Below are 25,422 nucleotides of genomic sequence, written 5' to 3' on the forward strand. Positions count from 1 at the left end.
AAGTTTAGTTCAGAGAGTACGTGGTGCAGTACTAAATTGGCAGTTTTCTCTCCCATCCAGGCTCTTCTCTAGCTGCTTGCAGTCTGCCCCGTTCATGCTGCAAAACAGAGAGGAAAAGGTTCCCAAATGCCACCCGTGTGCGTTTGGTTTCCGCCCCAGGCTGGAACTCCTGCGGCAGGGCCAGTCCCGGGCTCAAGGCTGAGCTTTAGCAGAAAGCTCCGGCTGCTCGGTCGGCTCCCCTGGGCCACGGAGCTTTTGTGCTGTCCCTGCGGTCCCCCCTCCCTGCCCCAGTGTCCCCACAGCCCACACTCTGCTCTCGGGACCGTCTCCTCGGCTCCTTCTCTCCCAGGCTCCCCCGGCAGCGCGTGCCGCCCGCAACGTTCTCCGGGGCCGTTACCGGTCCCTGCGCAGGACTCGCTGGAGCAAAGCGCTGCCAGAGCAGCACCGCAGCCCGGCGGGCCCGTCCAGGAGGAGCGAGGAGAGAGAAGAGAGAAGCGAGAAGCGAGAAGGGAGGCGCTGCCCCAGAGCGGCCCCGAGCCAGCCCGGCTCTCCCGCCCCGCGGCTCCCGGCCGCGCCCGGCGGGCAGGGGGAGCCGCTCCGCCCGGCCCGGAGGCGCCAGCCCGGGGCCGCCTGAGCGCGGTCCGCCGGGGCAGGGCGCGGAGCAGCCCCCGCCGCGGGGCCCGGCGGGCAGCGGAGCCCGGCAGGCGAGCGGGGCCATGGCGGCGCCGAGCCAGGCCTCCCTGCGCCGCCGGCTGCAGAGCTCGCAGGAGGCGCAGCACCGGCAAGCGCTGCTGGTGCGGAAGCTGCAGGCGAAGGTGAGGAGCGGCGGCGCCTGCCCGGGGGGAGCTGCCCGGGGCCGGGCCGCGGTGCGGGGGCCGGGGTGTCCGGGCCGCCCAGAGAGGGCACTGGGCCGCGGCGATGTCGGGGGCGAACGCGCGGCCCCAGCGGGTTCCTCCCCGGAGCTGCCGCGGGCGGGACGGTGCCCAGCCCGGAGCTCGGGGGAGGCCCCGGGAGCCGCCCCGCTCCGCCCGGCCCGCCCAGGCGTGCTGGGCGCCGCTTCCCCCGCTGGCAGCCCCGAGCCGCTCAGTGTGCGAAAGAAACCCTGGCTCGCTTGCTTGAGGATCAGGGAAGGTGAAGCTTCCCTGTATGGGAACGACTTCTCGTTGGCTGTATCAGCAGCGCCGTGAAATGTTCTGTGCTTGGGCTGCAAAGACTGAGAGCAAAGGGGCTGCGGGAGGAGCCGCGTCTGCGAGAAGCTGCATTCGCTCCTCTTCATTCTCTGTATCCACGCAGGTCCTGCAGTACCGGACTCGGTGCCGAGAGCTGGAGCAGCAAGTGGAGGCAGGAGGGGTGAGTGTGCAGGCTGCTGAGTAACGATAGTGTACGTGGCATTCGTTAACGCCGGCAAAAAACATCTCTCCAGAGTGACAGTGACAGAGGAAAACAGGATTTTGCTGCCTGAGGGTTTCAGGAAGCGCTGTAATTCTGCCCGTCAGTGTCTGTGCAGTTGCCATTCTTGGAGCAGCCAGTAGTCCCAGAAATGCCAGTCCAGAAATCCCCATCAAGAAGGATTTTAGTTTTGCGAGAGAGTGCTTTCCTGCTGGGGTAACGCGCTGTCCGAGGTCTCAGGAGAGGGCTGTAGTGCCTGGAAGAAGCCACGAGCTCCTGAGATACCAAGAAATGGAGAGGAGAGTGATGGATGCTGACAGTAGTGAAGGGAACACAAGAATTTGACTGATGTTTTCCTTTCTTCCTAAGGGATCCCTCCCCGGCAGGCGGGAAGCCACAGAAGACCACAGCCTGGAGAAAGCACTGCTGCAGCTGGAAGAGGAGCAGCAAAGGTACAAGGAAGAAGCGTTCCCTCATAGCCGGTATCCTGGATGCTCATGGAAGGGAGGGAAAACCTGCCAGTGCCAGCTGGTCTCCCCAAGGGAAGCGGTTGGACGAGCCGCTTTGACAGGAGAAAGGTCCACGATGTGTTTTCTGTGGTGCAGTAACAGTGCTGTGTGCTGAATGGCTCTGTTCTGAGCGGGGGGTTGTTCTGGGTGAGCTCCAAAGGTCCCTTTCCAGAGGAGGGGAGAACCGAACCTGTGGGTGGGAATGGGAGGCTTAAAGCCAGGAGAAGCAGCGGAGGTGGCCATCTCAGAGAGATCTTAGTTAATGCCAGGAGGCACTTTTCCTGCCTCTCAGTGTGACAACAAAGTCAGTGTTGAGGGAGCTGGGAAATCCCGGGGCTGCCGCTTGTGGGCAGCAGCTGTTGAGCGACCTCCTGGCTGTTTCTCCCTTTCCCAGGTGCGAGAATCTGGCAGAAGTGAACGCTCTCCTGCGGGAGCAGCTCGATAAAGCCAGTGAGGTTAATTCAGCCCTTAAAGAAGATGTTGGAAAACTGACGGCGGACTGGATGAGGGCCCGGGAGGAGCTGGGGTTGAAGGAGAGTGAATGGCGCCGTGAGCGTGAGGTAAGGAGAGGCTACGGGCATGCCAGCCGTGGCGCCAGAGTGGCGTGAGAATGGATTTGATTTCCGGCAGAGAGGACTTGCTGTGTGACAGTGGTGGCTCTGCTGAGCTGTGTTGGTGCTGAGGAGCAGAAGACAGGGCTGGGAGATGGAGGAGACCTGGTGCTGGGGGTTGCACTCTCTCCTCTCTGAAAGACTCGTGCAGTGTTGGCGAAGGCTGAACTGGCATTTCTTTTTGTCTTGGCACGTTTAGCTGTATGACAGCTACGTCAGGGGTGAACGTCACCGTCTCCTCAGCCTGTGGTGTCAGGTGGTGACCTTCCGCCGTCAGTTCCTGGAGATGAAGACTGCCACTGACCGGTGAGTACAAGGGAAGGCCAGAGCTCTTGCAGGAAAACTGTAGCTTCCCTTCACACCTGCTTGGCGAGCCTCCGTGTTACGGTAATTGCGGCTCAAGACGTGATTTCTCCTTTGACGGGCTGAAGCAATGCCATGAAGCTGCTTTAGCTGTCTTTGGAATCATTTGGTTTGATGCAGGTTTTCAGATCAGACTGAGGGCTCGGGCTGTGAGCAACGCCGGGGCCCTGAGCAGATGAACTTGACTGTGGTGATGTTTGGGCACATTAACTCAGGCACGGGCGCACATGGACAGGCTGGAGGAGACTCCCCACAGCTGTGCGTGCAGCATGTAGAGCAGTCCGTTTAACAGAACGGTGAAAATCTGCCTTACATCTCACTGAGTTTCTTTTCCTACTGCTCCTCATTGAAAGATCATTCATGACTATGTATGGGGTTTTTCCTTCTCATTTCGAGTGTACATTTGTTCTGGTCAGTTTGTATCCTCTTATTCCTGTAGCAACATTAGTGAGAGAAAGAATAGCTTCCCCACTCTGTTACTGCATTTTTCAGTTTGTTTTTCTTGGCCTGACACCTCTTTTTGTGGTGGTTTTCTTGCTCTTGGGCTGTCTGAGGTTCCCTTCTCACAGCTGCCTTCTACACAAACAAAAACAGCGTAGCCATAAGAGTACGTTCTTGTGGTGTCAGCATGCAATGTCACATTCCAGGTTACTGTCAGCCATTTATCTTATTTGATTATAAGCTTTCCTTAAGGTGAGAGTATGCCTGACCAACTCTTTAATTCTTGTAGCATTTGTGCTTTTTTGTTGCAACATTCGGGGCTTAATCTTACACCACCTCCAGTCCTAGTGCGGACAGTAACAGGTTGCTTAAGGCTGATCCCCAGGGTGTAAAAGGTGGGGACCTTGGTAAACTTCCTTACATCTATTAATGACAATGAGAGTATGTTAATGAGCTAGAGCAGGAGCAACAATCAGTAAGAGTAATTAGAGGTCCTTGAGGCCTTCTGGCTGTCCCACCCATTTCTCCTCATCTCTGAGGAGGAAACAGACTCATCCTCGACGATCACGCAGACCCATTGCTCAGCTGTCACGATGTGTCCTGGTCCCAAAGTGCCAGATGAGCGGCTCGTCCCAGCGCAGATGTCACCTTTCCTGCCAGCTGGGACTGGTGCACAGTGATGTGCTTCAGAAGTGAGTGAGCTGATCAAGATGGTGCTGTGAACACGGTCTTTTTCTTAATTCTTCTTCAGAGATTTGTCCGAGCTGAAGGCAGAGCACATGAGGCTTTCTGGAGCTGTACTTGTGAGCTGCTCCCGTCCAACCTCTGGCGACCTGGAGAAGAAGGAGCTTCAGGACAGGTGAAGCTGTTTTAAACTTTGCTGTTATCAACAGGATCTTTTGTGGCTGCTTCTGTGATTTGTACATGAGCTGTGTTCGTGTTTAAAACACACCCATTCTGCACAGCTCTGTTTCTGTCCCTCGTCAAACTGTTGCCTTCAACAGAACGGACAGAAACACCGTCTGACTGACAGAAGCTCTTCTGAGTGAGACGAGACTGGCAGAGAGATTGCATATCACAGTGTTTTAGTTGTTAGCTGATTCTTGGTGAGAAATGGAGAGCAGCATAAAGAGAGCACTGTCTCTGTACAGCCCTTTTGCTACCCAGGGCTGCGCTAAAGCAGTTGGGAGGAATGTGCACAGGAGCATCATGAGCAGCAGCTCCTCTGTGCTGACGGTTCCTTGCAAGACTGAGTGCAGAAGACCTTTGGGGCAAGAAGTGCCATTTTGCACCCTCAAGCTCATTAGCCTGTAGAGCTGGACGCTGCCTTTGCTGTATTTTCTGGGTTGAACTTTCTCTGCTGTGCTTCTGGGAGCTGCTTAGCTCTTTTCCAGGCGATGGTGTGCTGTGCTTTTGGAGTGGCACGTGGACCTTCTCTTCTCAGGGTGATGGAGCTCTCGGCCTTGCTTGTGCAGTCCCAGAAGCAGAACGAGGAGAAGGAGAAGCCCATGGAAACACCTGACGACACTGTGGAGATTCTGGTATGTTTTCCCTTGATCTGGGAGACAGCCCAGTGTTTGCTCCCCAGCCGTAGCACACAGAGGTGTGGTTTCCTCCGCAGAAGGAGTGGTAGAGATGCCAACTGTAGGGGAACAGCAGGGACATTGCCAGAATGTTCCTTGTGTGTTTGGCACAGGTGGAGTCAGTCCAGGTGCAGCAGCGGCAGGGGAGCTGCAGACAACTCCGGTGTCTTCCTCAGGGGGTTGCACCAAGGCTGTTGTGCCTGGGGCCAAAGTTCTTGGCACTGACAGCTTCCTAGCAGTCTATGAAAACGAGCTGTTGGTCATTCTCTTCTTAGTTGTAGCGAGGAAGAAATGGAATAGATGTGGGAAGGAATCTACTGGAGTCACGAGGGCTGAGGCTTCTGGGCACGGCAGTGCCGCTGAGGATGGGAAAGCTGCAGAGGGGAGCAGCTCTTCCCTGCCCACCCTTTCCTCCTTCTGTTCTCAGGAAGCCAGTCGGTTAGAGACAGAACATGAAGCTTCGTGGAGTAAAAGTGCCAAAGAGGAGAACCTTTCCCTGCAAAAGCTGATAAAGGATATAACTGAGGTGAGTGCAGAGCTGGGGCCACATCCCTGTAAACGAGGTTTCCAAATGCTTGAGGAAGGCAACAGCCCAGCCTGGGGAATAGAGATCTATGTTGGGTACTGTCTGCGGTAACCGCTACTGGCTGTTTAGTTTTTGTACCACCTTTCTGACGTAAAACCTGTTAGAACATCCGAGTTGGCTGTCCTGTGACTCTTGAGCTGAGTCGCTAGAAGTTTCAGAAAGTACCTTTGCCTTCACCGTCCCGCTCAGGTCTGTCTTGGGCTGTGCTTTCCGAGTTGGCTACTTGACATTTGTATTGCAGGATTGCTCGGGGGCTTCCCCCACCCTCCTTGAGCAATGACTCTTGTTCTTCAGATTTTATAAAATGTCACTGGCTCAATTGATGTACTTGCCAACTCTGCTCCTTTACTCGACATTCACTGACCATTATCCCCCCGAGAATCCAACTGGTCTAACTGTTTAGGGGGAACTTTAACTTAGTCCTAAACTTCCCTCTGTGGAGGGGGGTTAATCAGCCTCTCTCAAAGTCAGGTCTTTCCCCTGATGGAGTCACTGTTATCCACTTGGGCTACTGCGCAGAGTCATTATAAACATGAGCTTTTTCATGGCTCTTTTCCAGTATTCCTCAGCTTTTAATGACTCAAGGGTGAAGTGGGGGCAATAGGAGAAATAGATAAAGCAAGCCAAGTAGACTGAGCAGAGCGTAACAGCTTGCTGTGGGCTTTCAGGTGGTGTTGGATGCCAGTGACAGCACGGTCAGCATGATCTGCCCTGGCAGTTCCCAGCAGGCAGAGCCCAGCACCATCCTCTCTGTCCTGAGCTCCGGTGGGACAGAGCAGGCCTTTGCCTTGGTTCAGGAGGCGCTGGCAAGGAGGCGAGGAGCAACGCGGGTGAGAATTTCTGCTTGTCTTCAGCACTGGCCACAGGCTCGGCTGCTTGTGCCTCCCTTGGCTTGGACCCTTTCCATTTCCTTGGCCAGTTCAGCCAGTGTCTTTCCAGCCTTCCCACTCTTGGGACCCTGTTGCCTGGCCCGTCTCCCCAGCCCTGTGTTCTGCCGCTTTGCTCTCCTTGATCTCCACCCCCTCATCCCAGCTTTTGCCTTCAGCGGAGCCGTGTCTCTGCTCGCTGCTTCTCCCAGCTGTCTGGAGCCGTCTCGGCTGCTCCTTACTGCTTGTTTGTGCTCTTTCCCTGCCCGGTGCTTGCAGGCCCTACAAGAAGAGCTTTCTGCCAGGCAGGACTCTATCGATTCCCTGCTGCAGCAGCACAGGCAGCAGGAAGAGAAGTGCAGGAAGCTGCAGCAGAGGCTTGAGCAACTGGAGGAGGAATGCGCCACGTCCAGCAGGCAGCGGCAGCACCTCCAGTCTCTGGTGGAAGCGCTCAGAAGGTGAGTGTTTCCTCCTTCTCCTGCGCTCTAGAGGCAATCTGTTTCCAGTTCGGGGAGCTCAGAGGTGTTCTGGGCAGAGAACTTGCCTGCCCTACCTCGTGTGTGCCTCTGTATGGCACCACAGCATCCTCCTGTCACTGCTTTTCATGCTCTGCTGTGCCTCCCAAGGCTGTCTGGGCGATTCAGAGCAATGCTGGCATAGAAGGTGCCTCTCCCTCGACATGCTGCGTCTCTGCACTCTGCTCTTTGGGTGCCCTTTCCCAGGCACCGCTTCTCACTGGATGAAGGCAACAGCCTGCCTGCCTTCCTGCTTCCCTCTTCAGTTACCTTGGGAGGGGAAGAGCAAGTTCTTCCTCCCCGTGCTCCCCACAGCTCCATCCTGGGATGGGGAAAATGAGATCTGTGACTCTACCGGCCTCTTCATTCTTCTAACGGAGCCTTGTCTCTGCAGTGACTGTGCCAACCTGGAGAAAACCAGGGAAGAGCTACAGCAACAGCTGGAAGTAACGGAGCAAGAAGCCTCGCGTCTGCGTCAAAGGAACACGGAGCTGCAGCTGAAGGAAGACTCAACCCAGGGGGAAATGGTGGAGCAGCAGCAGGCGATGGAGAGAGCGCGTCATGAGCGGGAGCTCCTGTGAGCGTTGGAGCTTTCTCTGGGCAGGGGTGGGCATGGCTGGACCTTAGGAGCCCAGTGTACAAGGCTGAATTGTGCCTGCTCATCATTTGCAGCACAGAAGGGTGAAGGGAGCACATGGGCAGGGCTGGCTGCCTGCTGCCATCCAGCAGAGCCGCCTCCTTGTGCTTTGTGTGTGAGCTTCACAGAAATCATTCCCCACCTGAGCAGAGTCTGTCTTACCCAAAGAACTTTGTCAAGTCTTGTATGCAATGTATCCAAGAGAGGGGAGAGAACTAACACGCAGGAAGCTGTTGAGAGTACCTGAGCCACTTGGAAAGCTTCTGTGACTTCTGGAAGCTTGTTTTACTTTCTCAGTGACAAATGTTTCACCTACATCAATGGCAAAGAGTGATGTGGCTCTAGGCAAGAAATTCCAGTGTTCCTTAGGTGTAAATAGAAAGCTGTTGGAAATGACTCCAACTGCCATATCTGGGACATAGTAGGTACTCTTGGAAATGAGAGTGTTTTTAGATTAAGAACTTGTTTGTCTTTCCCCTTCTCACAGGCTGAAGGACTTAGCTGCACTTGAAGGAAAACATTCATTGTTGCAGAGTGAGCTGGCAGGCACGAGAGAGAAGCTGGAGGAGTCGCAGCGTCAGAGGGGTCTGCTGGAGCAAGAGAAACACAAGCTGACCACGGCCCTGGAGAAGGTGCGGGCACCTTATTCCTAGGGAGCCCTTGTGGGAGAGGGAGTTGTGACAGCAGGACCAGCACAGGTGCTGTTCCTGGCAGGAGAAGACAGGGAAAACGTTGTTGTCCTTGGGAAATGGGGATCAGACCACCCAGGCTCTTTGGGGTTTTCAGTCCCCACGTGCTTATCGGGAGCGTGAACTGGGAGCGTGTCAGAGACATGCAGGGGATGGGGAGTTGCTGCTTGGAGTCAGGGATTTTGCTGCCCTTGTTGTCACGTTGTTCTTTTGTCTCTGCAGGCTGAGCAGTCGGTGGCAGAGTTGACAAGGACTCAGAAGCAGCTGAGTGCTGAAATAGCTGATCTGCGTGTTGCAGCAGCCAACATGAGCAGTCTCAATGAAGCTCTTGCAGTGGAGAAAGTGCAGCTGAACAACCTTGTGCTGCAGGTGAGCAGAGCTGCCAAAGCTCTTGCCAGGTGTTTGTCTCCAGCTGCTGCTGCTTCTCAGCCTTCTTGCCTTCCAGCAGTAGGACTGGCTGGATGTGGAAATGTTGTTCCTTTTCGGGTCCAAGGCAAAGCTCCTTCCTGGGAAATGTTCCTGTCTTTTATGTCCTCTCTGCCTCTGTGATTGTAGCTGGAGCAAGAGAATGAAGTTGTGTCAGCGAAAGTGGCTGAGATGGAGAGAGCAAGAGTGTGTGAGCAGGAGCAGCTGAGCTGGTGTGAAAGAAGCAAGGCAGAGCTCTGTGCAGAGAAAGCCCAGCTGGAGCAGCTGCTGCAGAAAGCAGAGGAGCAGCAGGAGGGGCTGCGGGTGGAGCTGAGGAGACTGGCAGAGGAGAAGGAAGAAACCCGAGAGCAGCTCAGTGAGGTGAGACCAAAAAGCTGCTGCTTCTGGGTGTGCGTTTGGCTGCTTGGCTGAGTGAAGCTGTATCTGTTGGCTGCTGCAAGGTTTGTGTCAAGGAGACACTCGGTAGCCCTGGAGGGCAGAGGGTTTTTTCCCTTCTTTTTGGCAACATGTTGATGGCTTGCAGAGCAGTTCTGCATTTCTCTGCGCTGTCCTCTGCTTCTCTGGATTCTTTTAATCCACTGGTCTGTGTTGGCCTCTTCTGTGGCTTTTGCTGAGCTGCAAAGAGATGATGGTGCTGTCCCTGGATCAGAGCGGGGTGACTCCTGTCACCTGTGGCAAAAGAAACAAACCATGTAGCTCTGAATCTGTTTTCTGAGGCAAAATCCAGTTGGGAGCAGCTGATTATGACCTGGCGTGTGCCCAGGTGGCCAAGAAGGCCAAGAGCAGCCTGGCTTGTCCCAGCACTGGTGTGGCCAGCAGGAGCAGGGCAGTGACCGTCCCCTGCACTGGGCACTGGGGAGGCCACAGCTGGCCCCAGGCAGCCCAGTCTGGCCTTGCACATCACTTCCCAGTGAGCGGGGCCAGCGCCTTTTGGCAGCCCAGGCTCTCAGCGCGGTACCAGCAGCTGCTCTCACACTTGGAGCCCCCGGGACAGGAGCTCTTTCTCCTCCCGCCCACTGGCCAGCGGCGCTGGCTGCTCTGCACACAACTGCACAGCAAGGGCTCCAACTGCGGTTTGTCCCGTTCCAGGTGTCCCGGCAGCAAGAGTCGGCCAGCACTGGTCTGGAGCAGTTGCGCCAGGAGTCCTCTCGCCAAGGGCTCGCGCTGGCCAAGGTGTCCGAAGAGAAGGAGGTGCTGGTGCAGGAGAAGGCTGCCCTGGAGCTGCGCCTGGCAGCCGTGGAGCGGGACAGACAAGGCCTTTCAGAGCAGCTGGCAGAGGCCAGGTAAAGGGGGAGGAACCCTGGGCAGGACATGACTCACTGTCGGGAATTATAGAGCTGGTCATCGTTGCACGGGGCTTTCTTGCGTCCTCTGTGCTTTGGGGGTGTTTTCACCTTCCAGGGACAGAACATGGAACAATCTTGAGGAGAAAAAAAGAAAGTCATGTATACTGTGATCTGATGTGATTTTTCTGACAGCTAAAGCCAGCACAGCTCTCCTGAGCCTTGGGCTCATGTTCATGCCCCTCGCACATTCCTGTGTGAAGTCCAAAGCAAGCCAAGATAATTCCTCAGTATCTGGCCCCTTGGCTTTGCATGGAGTAACAATTAAACCATGCAGATGTTTACTGAGACCTGCAGTTTCTATTGGGTTTTGGTGTCTTGTTCAGTGCCTTTCAAAATTAGATCTTTCCTGATCAAGTGTTTTGACATGGGATCTTCAGAATTCCAGGCTATTTCGTACAGATGTTGTGAGGAGAACACTGCCATTTAGGGTGAAGCTGGAGGCTCATGCTGAAAACCGTGATGGCCTCCTGTTCCTAAGCCACCTCTTGCTAAGGACGGTGCAGGACCCAGAGCTGGTTGCACCAGCAGCAGAGAAACCTCTTCTGAATTCTCGCCAGTCTTTGGGGGTTCTTGCCCATCGCTGATGTCTGGGTCCCGTACTCCTTACCACGTGCTGTTTGGAGACAGACGTCATGGAGAAGTTCTACAGGGAAGGAACAAGATTCTGTGCTTCTGGTCTATCAGGTTTCTCAGATCAAATGTGATGAGTTCTGCTTTTCAAACAAACCCAAAAAGAAATAAAAAAGACTCCTTTAAAAACAGGGAGTCTGGAAAATTCCCTACCTCTGCCTATGCTGTGGGCAGCATTAGAAAGTCACGAATCAGGGCGGGAAATGCTCTCATTGTGTCCCCCTGCAGAGCAATTGGAAGTGCTGATGAGACAGGGGCTGTGAGCAGAGGTTGGGCTTTTGCTGGCTGGCACAGACGTTGTCAGGAAACCTGCTCCCTGTGTGCCATCGATCAGGCAGCAGGGATTCAAGATCTGGCTGTCAAGATGAAATTCGGCTGGGCTTGCTGTGTTACGCTGGGTCATAAGGAAAGCCTGGGCATTCCCTCGGAGGGGCCTGCATTGCTACTTTAAATGGCAGAAATCTGTTTTCTGTGCACAGGTGTCCATGCAACCCATTTTCCATTCTCAGGGGCAGGGATCTTGAACCACTTGTCACTGGAATCCCTCCCTGTGGGTGTCAGGAGCAAGAAGCTCATTTCTCTCCATGTCCACAACCTGCAGGTCGGTGAAGGAGACCCTGGAGTGCAGCCTGTCTGAGGCTCAGCAGCACGTATCTCAGCTGGAGATCGCCCGGAGTCAGCTTGAGATGCAACTTCACACCGTCACACAGGCCAAGGAGGTGATACAAGGTGATGCCCCATGTGCTTTGTTTCTGGTGATCCCCCTGCCTAGAGAAGACGGTATAAAAGCAGCTCTCTGTCCGCAGTGCTGGTGGGGAGTGAAGGAGCTGGAACAGATCCCTCCTGCACTGAAACTCCAAGGGCTGAAGGTCAGTAAGGTCAGAACCAGGGTCTGGGGAGACTCTGACTCTTGCCATTTGTGGGGTTTGCAGGGGAAGTGAAGTGCCTTCAACGTGAGCTGGAAGCAGAGAGATCTCTCCTGAGGCAGGAACGGGAAAACACGGCACAACAGCTCTTGCGGAGAGAACGGCAGCATGACGATACCCTCAGACTTCGGCAAAGCCATCACGAAGCAGAAATAAAGAGGCTTCTGCAAGACCTGGTAGGAAACAAGAGGCGTTTGAATTCCTCAAGCAAGCTTGGTGGGCTGTCTTGAGCAGAAGAACGGCCCAAGGTGTGAAACGGCAGCAAGTGTGCGTCACGGGCCACACGTTGCCAGGCCAGCAGCAGAGCCGATGGCTCGTACTCGAAGGCACGTGGAGCCCACGGGACTGTGCTGGGACAGGAAATGCAGCCACAGATTGAGCGTGGGCGTAAGACGAGTTCAAGGGCAGGTTGGGGGTCCCACCCAGAGCGTGGCAGCCCAGGGGGGGCTCTTAGCAGCCTCCCGTCTCCCATGGGGCAGAGTCCTGACCCTCCTGCCAGCTGCAGTCACGGGAACTTTGTTCCTTTCTCGGTGGACAGAGGGGTTTTCTTTGGGCTTGAACCCCAAAGGAGGGATGAAGCTTCCCATGTTTTTGAGGAGCTTGGCTGGGGCTCCATCTTGAAGTCTTTTCCTCCCCTCCTCAGGCAAGCGCGCGGGAAGGGCACCAGTCGGAGCTGCAGGAGCTGCTGGAGCGATGGCAACAGGAGAAGGCAGAGACAGAGAGGGAGCACGAGAAGCAGCTGTTGGATATGGAGCAGAAAGTTGCTGCCGTGCAAGCTCAACAACAAGAGGAACAAACTAGACGTGAAAATGCCGAGCAAGAGGTAAAGGCTGCGAAAGGAGAACTGGTGTGTTTTTGCGAGGCTGGGGCTGTGGGAGATGGCTGGGAATGGGGCTGTGTGGAGCATCCCTAATGTTTCCTGCACGGAATTTGGGGAGGTGAAAGGCGTGCAGGGCCAGCGCTGGGACTAGGGACGAGACCTCTCATAGGAAGCCAGGCAGAAATGTCACCTTTGGTTTCAGATTGTTGTGCTGCTATTGTGTTCTGGTTTTGTAAGAGTTACCTCAGAATATCTTCGCTGCTCTCTAACGGTCCTCTTTTGATGTTTCCTGGTAGGTGTTTAAAGCCTTATCTCCATTAAAGACCAAAGTGAGCTTGTAGGCCTGAATCCCCACGAGGATGGGGTTTGTGTTTGGGGAACAGGGAAGGGCGCAGCAGGATTGTTGGCAGAAGAAAAACCTTTTTAAAGAGTCCTGTGAAAGATTTCGGAGCGGTAGGACAGAGGTGTCTTCCGGGCTGTGTTTTCAGTCACTTGCTGGTGAGCTCTTTTGTGCCCAGCTCTGCTGTGCCAAAGCAACCCCGTCCTGCGCTGGCAGTGCTTGTGTCCTGCCCAAGGTCCTGTGTGCAGAGTGCCCAGGGACAGCAGAACCCCCAGCTGTGTCTGCAGGTCCTGACAGGACAGGGCAGCACTCGGAGATGACCGTGTGTCCCTGGCATGTCACTTCTGAACCAGAGTCTACTGAGTACCTTAAAACTGAAGTGATTTTCACCAAACCCCGCTTGGAATCCCTGAGTTTCCTGAAGGAGCTCTGGCTGCAGCCCTCTGGCAGCCTTGCATTTTCTCTGCTGCTGACTGGGGGCAAAAGCCGCCATGGAAAGGCAAACAGGACCAGCAGAAGAGGAGGGATCCCCTCACCAGCAAGGCGAGACACTTGAGAAATGCCACACGTTTTCCCGTGAGCTGACTAAGAGTTTGTTGAGGATTCAGTCCCGGAGGGACCCTGTTTATCCTGCCAATCTCCCTTAGGAAGCTGCGTCTCCCCGTGGGCAGAGAATGACCCAGGAGAGCAGCAGCGCAGCGCTTGGAGAACGTGTGAGCCCATCGGCCTTTGAGCCTTGGCACGGACATTTTGCGAGGGAAGTTTAAGCCCGTCTGCTCTTTATTTCTGTGCAGGCCGTGCTGGAAAAGGAGCGTGAGAAGAATTCTTTACTAGAGACGCTCCTCCAGACTCAGGGAGAGCTCACAGACGCCTGCCAGCGGGTAGAGCAGCTCAGGCAGCAGATGAAAGAGCAGCGAGAGAAGGGGCAGGTGAGTCTGCCTGGTCGGGTGGGTTGAAGGAACAGGCTGTTGGCCACTGGGCGTAAGCTGAGAGGGGCTGAGAGAGCCAGGGAAGAGAGGGAAGGGCAGTAGGAAGGACAGAAAGCCTCAGTGCTGGGGCTGGGCAGGCAAGGACTACTGCAGGCACTGAAAGCACAGAGCCTGGTCAGCTCCAGAGAGGAGCAAGAGGAAGGAAGGGTGACAGCGGAAGCAGCGCTGGGTAGAAAAGCAGAAAGAAGTGGCTGAATGAATGTGATTTTGAGGCAGAGAGAGGAAAAGCCGGACCTGATGGCAGGCGATCGTCCTCCTGTGCTGGGCACTGGGGAGGCCAGACCTGGAATCCTGGGGGCAGTTTTGGGCCCCTCACAACAAAAAAGCGCTTGAGGTGCTGGAGCGAGTTGAGAGAAGGGAACGGAGCTGGTGAGGGGCTGGAGCACAAGTGTGATGGGAGCGGCTGAGGGAGCTGGGGGTTCAGCTGGAGAACAGGAGCTGAGGGGAGACCTTCTGATCTCTGACCTGCCTGAAAGGAGCTTGGAGCCAGGGGGGTCGGGCTCTGCTCCCCAGGAACAAGCGCCAGGACCAGAGGAAACGGCCTCAAGTTGCGCCAGGGGAGGTTGAATCTGGGGAACAATTTCTTCCCCAAAGGGCTGTGGGGCATTGGAACAGGCTGCCCAGGGCAGTGCTGGAGTGTATGCCTGCCAGGGGAAAACTAGTCCTGATTTCAAACACAGAATGACAGAGTGTGGTCTGGCCATTACTCCTTCAAGAGGGGACAGTGGGGTTCTAGAGGATGGTGCCATGAAAACTCCACGCAGTAGAGGGCCAAAAGCCGCCCCCCAAAATGGGAAATCAAATGTTGGGGTTTTTCTTTCTTCCCTTCCTCCCTAACACAGAGAACATCACCATGCCCCTGCCCAAATCATGTTAGTCTGGACTTTAAATCCTGGCTGCCGCTCAGGCAGCTCCTCCCCACAGGAACACACTAGAGCTAGAGGAGGGTCAGGGAAGGGCACAAAGGAAGGTGGGACAGGCTGAGTGAGCTGGGAAAGCCGGAGCTGGAGGGTGGTGCAGGAAAGGTCTGAACAGCCGGAGAGGCAGGAGAGAGCGGGCAGCCCTGGGCTGACACTGAACAGGAGTGCAAACCCCGTAGGAAAAGCAAGCATCTATAGGTGGAATGACCTGACCTTTTTCTTGCTGTTTTGCAGCATGAACGGGACAGGCTGGAAGCAGTTAAAGCAAAGCTGGTATGGGAGAGAAAACGTCTCCAGGAGTCAGTCACAGCCTCTGAGATCCGAGCAAACACAGCAACAGATATGAACCACTGCCTTGAACAAGAACTTCAAACTACTTTGTCTGTCTTAAAAATGAAAAATGAGGAGGTGGAAACGCAGTGGCAGAAAATCCAGATGCTGCAGAAAGAGCAGAAGGAGCTGACCCAACAGCTGGAAGACGAGAGGAAAGCAAAGGGGGAAGAACTGGAGCGTGTGGCTGCTCTTTTGAAGCAGACTGAAAGAAGAGAACTGGAGTGGCAGCAGAAGGCACAAGCGCTGACTCTTGCCCTCACCAAGAGTGAAATGGCCAGTGGCACTCTGAGGGAAGAAGTAGCTGTCCTGCAGAATATGGTTTCGGAGAGGGACACGGACCGGTTTCATCATCAGGTAGGCACTCGAGTGACCATCAGCCAACTAAAATGTCTCTCAAGGATTCTAAAGATGTTTCCTGTAGACATACATGGGAATCTCTCTTCCCACAACTCCACGATCTGCTTGGCCGAAGCCCCCGTGAGCGCAGCCAGCGGGCTGGCCTGTCTGTGCAGGGCGCTCAGACACCGTTCACCTGCTGGAATGTTTTCTGCCCAGCCCACAACTACCGACAGAACAAGGGGGCTTGATGTTAAAATTAACTCCAGTCCCACAGCTGGGGCTGGGTCGTTGGTTCTCTCCTGTCTGGGCACGCTTGGCCAGCGTGTCCTGCTGTGAGGATTTGGCACAGGAAGGAAAGGGCACGGTTGACCACACTAGCGTACGGAACTGGGTAGAATTTTATACCGATGGCTGAACAGCAGCGACACTGATGGTGCTTAGAGGATGCTTTCAGAGATGGAGATTTCTGCGAACAGCTTTTCCACTGTATTAAAAATAATGGAATTGGTACCGTTGCCTGATCTGGTTAAAGGCTTCATTGCCATTGCGGATGTACTTGTGCCACAGCCCAAAAAGCAGGAAGGCAAATGAGTGTGGATTTCTCCCAGGTGATGTGTAGGGGGCCCCTAGGAAGAGAGTTTGGGGCTATTTTGGGCTGTGGACCAGGGGGAGAAGAAGGGACTTGGCACTGTGCAGTCCTGAGCCCGCTCACTCTCCCCGGCTTGTTCATTCTGGCCCTTGTAAGCTGCATGTGGCACCAGCTCCATCATCTCCTCTCTGAATCCCCAGCAGGCTGCTGCAGAAGGGGAGCAGCTCTCCTGGCTCTCAGAGAAGAGACTCCTGTCGCAGCGGCTGGAACGTCTGCAGGGAGCAGTTGCAAGGCTGGAACTTGAGAAGACGGAGCTGCAGCAACTCAACGCTGAGCTCAGGAGGACCCTGGAGCAGGTAAAACAGGCTTTCCCTGCCTCTGCAAAGCCTCCCGGTGCTCTGGAACACCACACATTTCCCAGACAGCGCTTCGGAGTCCTCTGCTGGTTTCCTGCCCTCTTCCCCTTCCTCCTGTGGACACTCACTTTCTATTTTCTCTCCCTTCTGGCACCCCGTTGCCTTCACAAATGCACATTCACTGGGGTACCACCCTTCTTGCCCCATTGTCCCCATCCACACACACTGGACTCTCTCTGGCCCTTTCTCCTCCATAGTCTGCTTCGAGTGTGTTTTGCCGCAATGTTCTCAGGTGCAAGTGACAGTGTCTGAGCAGAAATCTCCTTGTCCTGATGTGCAGAGGTGCTTTTGCTCCTCGTTTGGTGGCAGGAGTCTGTGACCCTTTCTCCTTCCCCACGTGCAGGTGGAACGTGAACGGAGGAGACTGAAGAGATATTGCCGTGGTCGGTCGCTGCCAGACGCGTGCTGATTTTCTCTCTCTGACCAGCAGAAGGTGCCGGCTTCTAGACAGGTGAGAACAGAATCACACTGGGTGGCAGGAGGGTCTGGCCATAGGGAGGAACGATGGCAAATCCCAGTGGCAGCAGCCCCCCAGTAGAGACTTATTGTAATTGAAAAGCAGCAGGTTCCACGAGCCATAAGACTCCTGTAGGAATTGCTTCTGTTATTTGAGTTCACCGCCCAAGAAAATATTCTCCTATTCCAATTTGAGGCTGGGGATTGCAAAGCACTTGTCACTCTGGGAACAGAGGAAAACCTCTGGCCTGAGCTGTTTTCCCTCAAACAGCAAAGCCCGGAGCACTGCTCCCAGCGCTGCCAGATCCTCCGCTCCACAGCGGGCAGAGGGAACATCCCAGAGCTGCTGTGGCTGCGCTGCAAACGTTCCAGGAGCTGAGAGCAGCTGGGGCTCTGCTCCAACAAGCGCAGCAGGCACGGCCCGTGTTGCCAGGAAAGAACAGAGTGTGAGGATGTCAGGGCCCCAGCAGTCCTTTAAGGCTCATTTGCCCCCGGGCTTTGTTCATCAAATGATGCTCTGCTCATTTGTGAAATGCTCCAGAGTCAGGAAAAGTGAGAGTTTGCTCCCTTTTCCTGTGCCAGCTGTCGAGTTTGGAAACTCGATCATAACAGGACAGTTCTTTGCTGCCTCGTGTAACCAGTAGTCCTCCTGCTGAGGAAAAAGCGTGTGGAACTAAGGTGGCAGTAGCCCAGACCTCTCTTTTGAAACAAAGAGTTGGGTTGCTAAATCCTGTAGGAACCTCTCTCTTGAACATACCCGTAATGTCTGGTGCTGTACGTGGGTGGTATGCCAGAGAGAAACTGGCACTGTCGATAATCTGAGCTCAGTTCAGGGTGACTCTGGGAACCTGTTGCTGCCCGTTGTAGAAGGACAAAGTGTTTGTCAGGGCTGGAGTTAGAGGGCGCGTCTTCCCTGCCGGCCGGTTCCGTGGAGCTACGGCTGGTCCTGACGGCGTGGGCTTGTCTGAGCTCGGCCTTTTGCCTCTTTCAGGTGTCCCTCCTGCAGACGCAGCTGGTGAAGAGCGACCTCTCTGCTATTTCTCCCTTGCCAAGGGGCAGTTGCACCCTTGGAGATGAGGGAGCTGAGTTTTAACCACCAGCTACAGGGGGGGTGGGGGGGTTGTGGGTGGGGAGACATCGGGGGCTGGGTGGGGAGATGGGGAGCAGGCGGATCGGAAAGGTTGTACCCTCCGAGTACCTCAGCCCATGGGGAAAGGAGGAGGGATCGTTGCGGCCGGGAGCTAGGGCTGGGGAACTGGGGTAAGTGGGGGCTGCGTCCCCCGCGTTTTGGAAGAGACCCCACAGGGATATGCCCAGTGGACTCTTCCCTTTATTTGAGTAAAGTTTTTCTTTTGGTTTGACTCCTCTGTCTCTTTTTCTGAACATTGAGCTCTAGCGAAATGAATTTCTGTACAGCTGCCTGTGGGTACCCAGCATGGCGCTCCGTGTGCCCTGGGTGCCAGGCTCTGCGTTTCTCTCTGCCCCGGGAGCTCCTTTTCTCCTCTTTTCTTTCTCTCAGGGCAAGGGGTGATGGGTTTAAACCAAAAGAGGGGAGATCTAGACTATAGATACAAGGAAGGAATTATTTTACAATGAGGGTGGTAAAATACTGGCAAAGGGTTGCCCAGAGAGGTGGTAGATGCCCCATCCCTGGAACATTCAAGGTGAGATTTCGTGGTGCTCAAAGCAACCTGATCTATATAGAATGGAGTAGAATGGAATAGAATCATCAAGGCTGGAAAAAAGATGTTTAAGATCATCAAGTCCAACTGTTAACCCAACGCCACCAAGTCCACCACTAAACCATGTCCCTAAGTGCCACATCTACATGTTCATTAAATCCCTCCAGGGACGGTGACTCCACCACTGCCCTGGGCAGCCTGTTCCAATGCCCCACAGCCCTTTGGGGAAGAAATTGTTGAAACCAAAGGACAGAATCCAGTACAAGCGTTAGGGGAGGGAATCTAAAACCCACCAGCACTACAGGGACATTGAGCAACAGCAGGTTCCACAGAGCATCGGGGCCATTATCACCACATGGTCACAGGAGCCGGGCAGGCCCAGCCCTCGCTCACAGGGAGCCCGCACCCCAAACAATCGCTTGTCAGGGGCTCCCTCGAGGAAAAATAATTGCTCACCCAGGAGCCGGTGAGGGCTCTCAGTCCCAGGAAGCCTCCTCAGGCGGTGTCCCTGCCCGAGGCAGGAATCTCACCTCCCTCATGGCAGCCAGAAGATCACTCCAGGGGGGTTAGCGGGGTCCTGTTTTATAGCCCGGTCACTTATGGACATGGTCTGGAAGCTTCTCTGGGCTGGGGCACCTCGTTGGCTGAGCACCCTGTCTGTGACCGGGGGTCCTGCCCCTCTGCTCCCCCAGCCCGGGGGCTGTGAGGGACCGGAGTCCCGGGTGCGGGATGGAGCGGTGAGACGACAGGGGGGCACAAAAGGTGCCAGTGAGCCTCCAACTGCCCAAAGCCTTGGACCCCATGGGAGGGTGCAGCTGCTACACGGGCAGGATTTGGGGGGAACAGATTCCTGGGTCCCCAACCCCACCGTGGGGCAGGATTTGGGGGGGCTGGGCTAACCCCCATCTGCAGCCCCACGGCGAGGGGAATGGGTCAGGAAACTGGCCCCTCCCATGGTCCGGGCCACCCACAACCCCCTCCAGTGCCACCCAACATGCCTCTATGGGCCCCCTAAACCACCCCGGCCCTCCCAAACTGGGGCCCAGCCCCACATCTGTCCCCGAGTGGGGCCGTGTCATGGCAGGATGGTTCGGGGCCAAGGTCTGCGCTTGTAGACAACGGCCCTTTCCTGGGACCCCCACTCTGCCCCCCAACTCTCCCCTTCTGCCCCCAGAGCCCACCTCGTGCCCTCCAACTTGGCCCGACACCCCCACCCCCTCCAGCCCCTAAGTGGGGTCCGGGATGCCCTGTGTCCCCCCAACGCCCGCACCCACTCAGCTGCCGGTTCTCGTTCATTGGGGGCCGGGGCCGGGACATGAGCGGCGCCACCAGCCCCGGCAATGTCCTGCCAGACACCCCCAGCCCCGGGGGCGCAATAACGTCTCCCTGCAGCTTCTCTTCTCCAGCTGAACCCCCCAACTCTCTCGGCCTGTCCTCCCAGCAGAGCTGCTCCAGCCTCGGATCATTTCTGGGGCTCCTCTGGCCCCTCTCCAGCAGGTCCATGTGTGTCCTGTGCTGAGGACCCAGAGCTGGACCAGCCCTGCAGGGGGGTCTCACCAGAGCGGGGCAGAGGGGCAGAATCCCCCCCAAACATCAAAAGAGGACCGTTAAGAGAGCAGTGAAGATATTCTGAGGTAACTCTTACAAAACCAGAACACAATAGCAGCACAACAATCTGAAACCAAAGGTGACATTTCTGCCTGGCTTCCTAGGAGAGGTCTCGTCCCTAGTCCCAGCGCTGGCCCTGCACGCCTTTCACCTCCCCAAATTCCATGCAGGAAACATGAGGGATGCTCCACACAGCCCCATTCCCAGCCATCTCCCACAGCTCCAGCCTCGCAAAAACACACCAGTTCTCCTTTCGCAGCCTTTACCTCTTGCTCGGCATTTTCATTGAAAGGGGCAGGTATCCCCCAACTCTTGGAAGAGACACTAATTGGCACACTACAATTACAGGCACGATTAGTTTCTGAAATCCTGAGGCAGTCAGCAGACCTTGCATATCAAGCTATGATAAAGGTGCCTGAACCCGACAAAGCAGCCAAATTATTTACGACTATTAATCAGGGTCCCAATGAGAATTACATGCAATTTATTGACCATCTTCAAGACACCATCAATAAGCAGGTTGAAAACTTAGAAGCTAAGGAAGCACTAATGTTGAAATTAGCAGTAGAGAATGCTAATGTTTGCTATCAACATGTTATCTGTGAGTTTTACAGTACATACTACGTGCTTCTGTGTATTGCCTCTCTGAAAATGAAGCAGCTTGTCAGGAATGTGAGTTAATTGTTTTACTGGTTGTTTTTACAGTTGTTTTTTTTGTGGCACTGATTGTGTAAGTGCGCCATAAAACCTTCTCCCCACTTTTCCCACTCGCGCTGCAAGCAGCCCTTTGCTTCCTGCCTCCTCCTCCCCTTCTCATGGTTTTTTACTTACGAGATGGGGTCAGAAATGACTGTTTTCAGTTGTGTTCCTAAGAAATCAGTATTGGGAGGTATTTTAGAACATAGGAAAGCACTTGGAAATATGAGGAAGAGGATCTTGTTAAATATTGAAATCAGTGGTGGCTGCTGTATAAGTTAAATGATTGGGAAAACTGGCTGGAGAATACAACCTTTAAGTATCTTTAAGCATAACACAGCAATCATAGATGTTTTCCTTGTTAGCCTGTTTTCTTTGTGGCTATTTGTTTAAGCATGTTGCAGTTTTAGTAGGTCTTTGTCTGTTGTGTGGTACGGTGAGTTCGCAGACTGTTAAATAATGAGGATCCATGGACTCAAAATGTGCGTTTTGTGATAATACATAAGATCATGAGTAATTTAGGTTTTTTTAATTGCATGAATGTGATGATAAAATTTTGTGTGTAACAGCTATTACTTTTCTTTCTAGCATGCTAGCTTTATTCCAGCATTCAGACTTGCACAACTCTGTGATAGGCTGTGTCTCATCTCGGTGTACTAAATTTGGCTCTTTTGTATGCACACCAAGTAAAGAATCCTGTTTTGGGATAACAGTTGTAGCACGCCAGATAAGACACTAATAAAAGCCTTGCCCAGTCCAGCTTGCTAGAGCAGCGGGGGGGCAGGTGCTGATTGGGCTCCAGTGCGCACTGACCTGTTTTGTCAGGGAGACCCGGCAGCACCTCTACCTGGCTGAGCAGTAAGCTGTCCAAAGGTGCAATGCAAAAGTCGAGATGTTGTCTTGAATAAGGGTAACTGTGATCCATCTGCATATTTGAACTTGGTGTTTGGTTTTCATATCTGAGCTCAGTATTTTTGTTCATACATATATATTTGGTACCAAAAGAATTTTGTTTGGGGAGATAATTACAAAATGGGAACCGGTTCCACTACTAAAATATCACTTTGCTCCCCCTTAGGATGCATCCTTACACATTAGAGTAACTTTTAGGGGAATATTCTGATGAAAGAGAATTTGAAACGATATTGTACTCGAATGTGGCTTAAATGTAGAATTCTGGGGTTTAATGCTGTATTGCAATTAATGTTGTTCTGCAGAACTTTGGAAAAAATGGGATGAAGTACGGTACTGTAAGTTAATTTGCTCTTATTGTTATCTAATAATTTTGAGACCAGAAAGGAATTTAAATTGTTAAACTCTGATTGGTATTGTAAAAAAAACCCAAACAAACCGAACAACTTGAATGCTATGATGTGAGCTTGGTGTTGTACGAGTGTGACCTTGCAGAGCTGGAGCAGCCAGGAGGACAAACCACGTCCTGGGGGCATCAAACACAGCGTGACCAGCGGGTCAGGAGAGGGGGTTGTCCCGCTGTATTCAGCTTTGGTGCGGCCTCACCTTGAGCCCTGTGCGCTGTGATAGGGCCCACAATTTAGGAAGGATGTGAAGGTCCTTGAACGCGTCCAGAGGAGAGCAACAAAGCTGGTGACAGGGCTGGAAGGAACGTCCTGTGAGGAGCAGGTGAGGGCGCTGCGTTTGTCTGGTTTGGAGAAAAGGAGGCTGAGGGGCGACAGCCTCCTGGCTCTACAGCTCCCTGAGGAGGGGACGTGCAGAGGGAGGTGCTGAGCTCTGCTCCCTGGGATCCAGGGACAAGGTGCATGGGAATGGTTCAAAGCTTTGTCAGGGGAGGTTTTGAGTGGACATTAGGAAGCATTTCTTTATTGAGAGGGTGCTCAGACACTGGAACAGGCTTCCCAGAGAGGTGGGCAATGCCCCAAGGCTGTCAGTGCTTAGGAGACATTTGGACAATGCCCTTAACAACAATTAACTTTTGGTCAGCCAGCCCTGAAGCGGTCAGGCGGTTGGACTAGGCGATTGTTGTAGGTCACTGCCAACTGAAAATATTCTATTCTATTCTATTCTATTCTATTCTATTCTATTCTATTCTATTCTATTCTATTCTATTCTACTCTACTCTACTCTACTCTACTCTACTCTATTCTATTCTATTCTATTCTATTCTATTCTATTCTATTCTAATGCCAAACACACTACAATTGCTCCAGTTCCTAAAGAGGTACAGTGTGACAGTGAATGGGATGGTCTGACAAAGTGGCAGTGCTGGGGAGAAGGAGGATTGCTGCAGCAAGGCAAGGGGTAGAAATGACAGCTCTCCTCCGGCAAAACCCAAGAGGCCGGGCATCAGCAGCACTGAGGAGCGTGGGGGAGCTCTGCTGCCTTGTCTTGGCAGAGAGTTCCCCTCCAGCTCCTGCGGGCAGGGCAAAGAGGCTGTCCTGAGCATAGCTCAGCTGCTCCCAGCTTCAGTCAGCAGGGAATAGGCCAGCACTGGCTGTTCACGCGGCAGAACATGTTCATAAAGCTGCTTTGACAAGAAGATGAAATCCCTGTCCTGTATTTGTAAAACCCAACGTCCTCACTGTTTCCCCGCGGCAGCAGCAGCGCCTTCTGGCCTGGGACTCCCGGGCACGGTGACTCCTCCAGGTCCAGCACATGGCGGGTGCGCTGACGCCCGTTGCCCAGCTCAGGTTTCTCAGTCCCTGTGCCGGGCTGGCTGCGGGCACAGTGCTCCAACCTTCCTTCCCAGCAGATACACCTTCAAACGCGTGCGTCAGTATGGTTCAGCCACTGACAGAGCAAGAGGTTCGCCTGGTGGCAGAACGTCTCCCCCACCCAAAATCCCTGATAGAATAATTTATTAAGCGTGTGTGAAAGTGCAGGCTGCCAACTGCTGTTTCAGACCCTGCCGTCCACAGCCTCCTCCTTCAGCCTGTCACCACGAGGCATCATTTTTGGCCCCAAGTGAAACAAAGCGGAGACATGGAGTGTGACAAAGCCCTGGGTCTCTCTGAGGTGGCACAAACCCCACGCTGGGCACACAGCTCAGGAGCGCAGCCCCTCCTTGCGGCCTGGGATGGCTTCAGGGCAGGACCACGGGCCAGCGAACTGCCAGTGCCGCACCGGGCTGGATGTGAGGTGTGTGCAGCTGGGCCCCCGCACCCGACTCCTACGCGTGTGGTATCTCCAGGCTGCCCCAGCCCACGCCAGGCAGCCTTGGCGGGAGCTTCTGAGCACGAAACGAGCCCGTGGTGAGAGGAGCGGCCGGCAGGGAAAGGCCTCGGCCCTCCCGCTATGTGCCGCCGCGGGCTCGGGGGCCATTGCCGGCCCCTCCGCCTCTCCCCTGCCCGCAGCCAGAGGAGGGGAAGTGGAACAAGCCCAGAGGTACGCGGCCCGGGGCCAGCCGTTCCCGCGGGGGAAGCTCCGCCGGGCGCAGCTCCCCAGGGCCGCGGCCCTCCGCAGAGCAGCGGCCCCGCAGCGCCCTGCCCGGCCCCGCCCGGCGGAGGAAGAGGCGGCGCGGCCGCTCCTTCCCCTTCCGGCTCCTGCACGCAGCCGCAGCCCGCGCCGCTGGGCCGGAGCGCTGCCGGAGCCCCGAGCGCTGCCATGGCGCCCAGGCGGCGCCGGGGCCTGGCCGCGGCGGGCTCCCTGCTGCCGCTGCTCTGCGCGCTGCTCCGCGCCGCCGCCGACACCAGCCCCGGCCGGGTAGGTCTGGGAGCGGGGCTGGGGCCGGCCCGGGCGGCTCTGTGGGGTGGCGAGCCCGCCGGTGCCGGAGCTGGGACCGGGGCCCGGGAAGCCCGGGGCCGGGCTGTGCGCTGCGCGCTGCGTTGGCCCGGGGGTGGGCTGCGAAGCGGGGAGGGCAGCGGCTCCCCGGCTCCTCCGCGCCCGGCTCCAGCCCCTCGCCGCGCCCGGGCGCTGCCGCTGCCCTCGGGCACCTCCCGTAGGGCCTCGAGCCGCTGCCGGAGCGGCCGGGCTCGGTGTCCGCTGCCGGGCTGCGCTGAGGGTGCGCGGCCGCAGTCGCTGGCAGTCGCTGCCGCGCTGTGCCGGGGCAGGCGGGACCCGGCGGGCAGAGCAGTCGGGCCCCCGTGTGCTGGGAGCACCGGCCTCCCGGGAGGAGCCGGTCGCGGTGCCTGTGCAGACATTGCCCGGCGTCCCCGTCCCTCGCCCGGCATCCCCGTCCCTCGCCCGGTGTCCCCGTCCCTCGCCCGGCGTCCCCGTCCCTCCCCCGCTGCCGCGCCCGAGTCTGGCTGGCAGGAGAAGGAGATACTTGCGGGCAGCGCCTCTCAGAGCTGTTTTGGTTACTGAGCCCTTGCTGCTCAAAGACAGCGTATTTTGGTCAGACGGAAGGTTCAGGTGTTCCAGCGTGCTGTGCTTGTCAGAGGCCAACGCAAGGTGCCAAGGCAGCAGTAGCAAATGTCCAGTCTCCAAGCAGGCTTGCAGCTTGGCTTTGCCTTGAGCCATTGCTGATGTCCATGTTGCATAGTGCTGTGTGTGCATTTACTTGGTGAACTTTAACATGCCTGGCGCAGGTACTGTCTTATGCCTTTGTTCTCTTGCTGTGGAAGCAAGGCCTTTCTCTCTTCCCAATGTATTCTGGTATCTTCTTGTTGCCATGAAGAAATGGGGATTGTTCTCCCTCTTGTGCTTCCCTGACCTGAGTCCCTTTCCCGCTGCCCTGTTGTCCTAAGGGACGGTGTTTGTCTCCTCTCCCTCTGAGCGACCAGGCTGCCAACGCAAGATGATT

At 55.3% G+C, this 25,422-nt stretch overlaps 2 protein-coding genes across 6 annotated transcripts in view; both read left to right on the plus strand.

Moving 5' to 3' along the window:
• The first annotated feature begins 614 nt into the window (after positions 1–614).
• Positions 615–17,813, plus strand: LOC135994684 (centrosome-associated protein CEP250-like). 4 transcript variants are annotated; one of them, XM_065645452.1, is made up of 23 exons: positions 615–815; positions 1,294–1,350; positions 1,759–1,841; positions 2,293–2,458; positions 2,709–2,815; positions 4,065–4,172; positions 4,758–4,854; positions 5,324–5,422; positions 6,151–6,312; positions 6,628–6,806; positions 7,258–7,440; positions 7,988–8,132; positions 8,412–8,558; positions 8,745–8,975; positions 9,705–9,898; positions 11,193–11,320; positions 11,524–11,693; positions 12,161–12,340; positions 13,472–13,606; positions 14,821–15,273; positions 16,048–16,203; positions 16,607–16,714; positions 17,711–17,813. In XM_065645452.1, exons 1-22 carry the CDS (start codon positions 717–719, stop codon positions 16,670–16,672), a joined length of 3,345 nt encoding a protein of 1,114 aa, XP_065501524.1. In that variant the 5' UTR covers positions 615–716; the 3' UTR covers positions 16,673–16,714; positions 17,711–17,813. The 4 variants fall into 4 exon arrangements, with proteins under 4 accessions (XP_065501524.1, XP_065501526.1, XP_065501527.1 ...); XM_065645454.1 differs by having other exon boundaries at positions 16,051–16,203; XM_065645455.1 differs by having other exon boundaries at positions 6,658–6,806.
• A 6,437-nt stretch (positions 17,814–24,250) lies between these two features.
• The window catches only part of MMP24 (matrix metallopeptidase 24), a 48,624-nt gene continuing 47,452 nt past the window's right edge, over positions 24,251–25,422 (plus strand). For both annotated transcript variants that reach the window (XM_065645833.1, XM_065645835.1), the window contains exon 1: positions 24,251–24,383. In XM_065645833.1, coding sequence (XP_065501905.1) covers positions 24,285–24,383 — 99 coding nt within the window. In that variant the 5' untranslated portion in view covers positions 24,251–24,284. The remainder of the gene's footprint in view (positions 24,384–25,422) is intronic.

The sequence above is a fragment of the Caloenas nicobarica genome, chromosome 15, assembly GCF_036013445.1.
Source record: "Caloenas nicobarica isolate bCalNic1 chromosome 15, bCalNic1.hap1, whole genome shotgun sequence".
Lineage (NCBI taxonomy): Eukaryota > Metazoa > Chordata > Aves > Columbiformes > Columbidae > Caloenas > Caloenas nicobarica.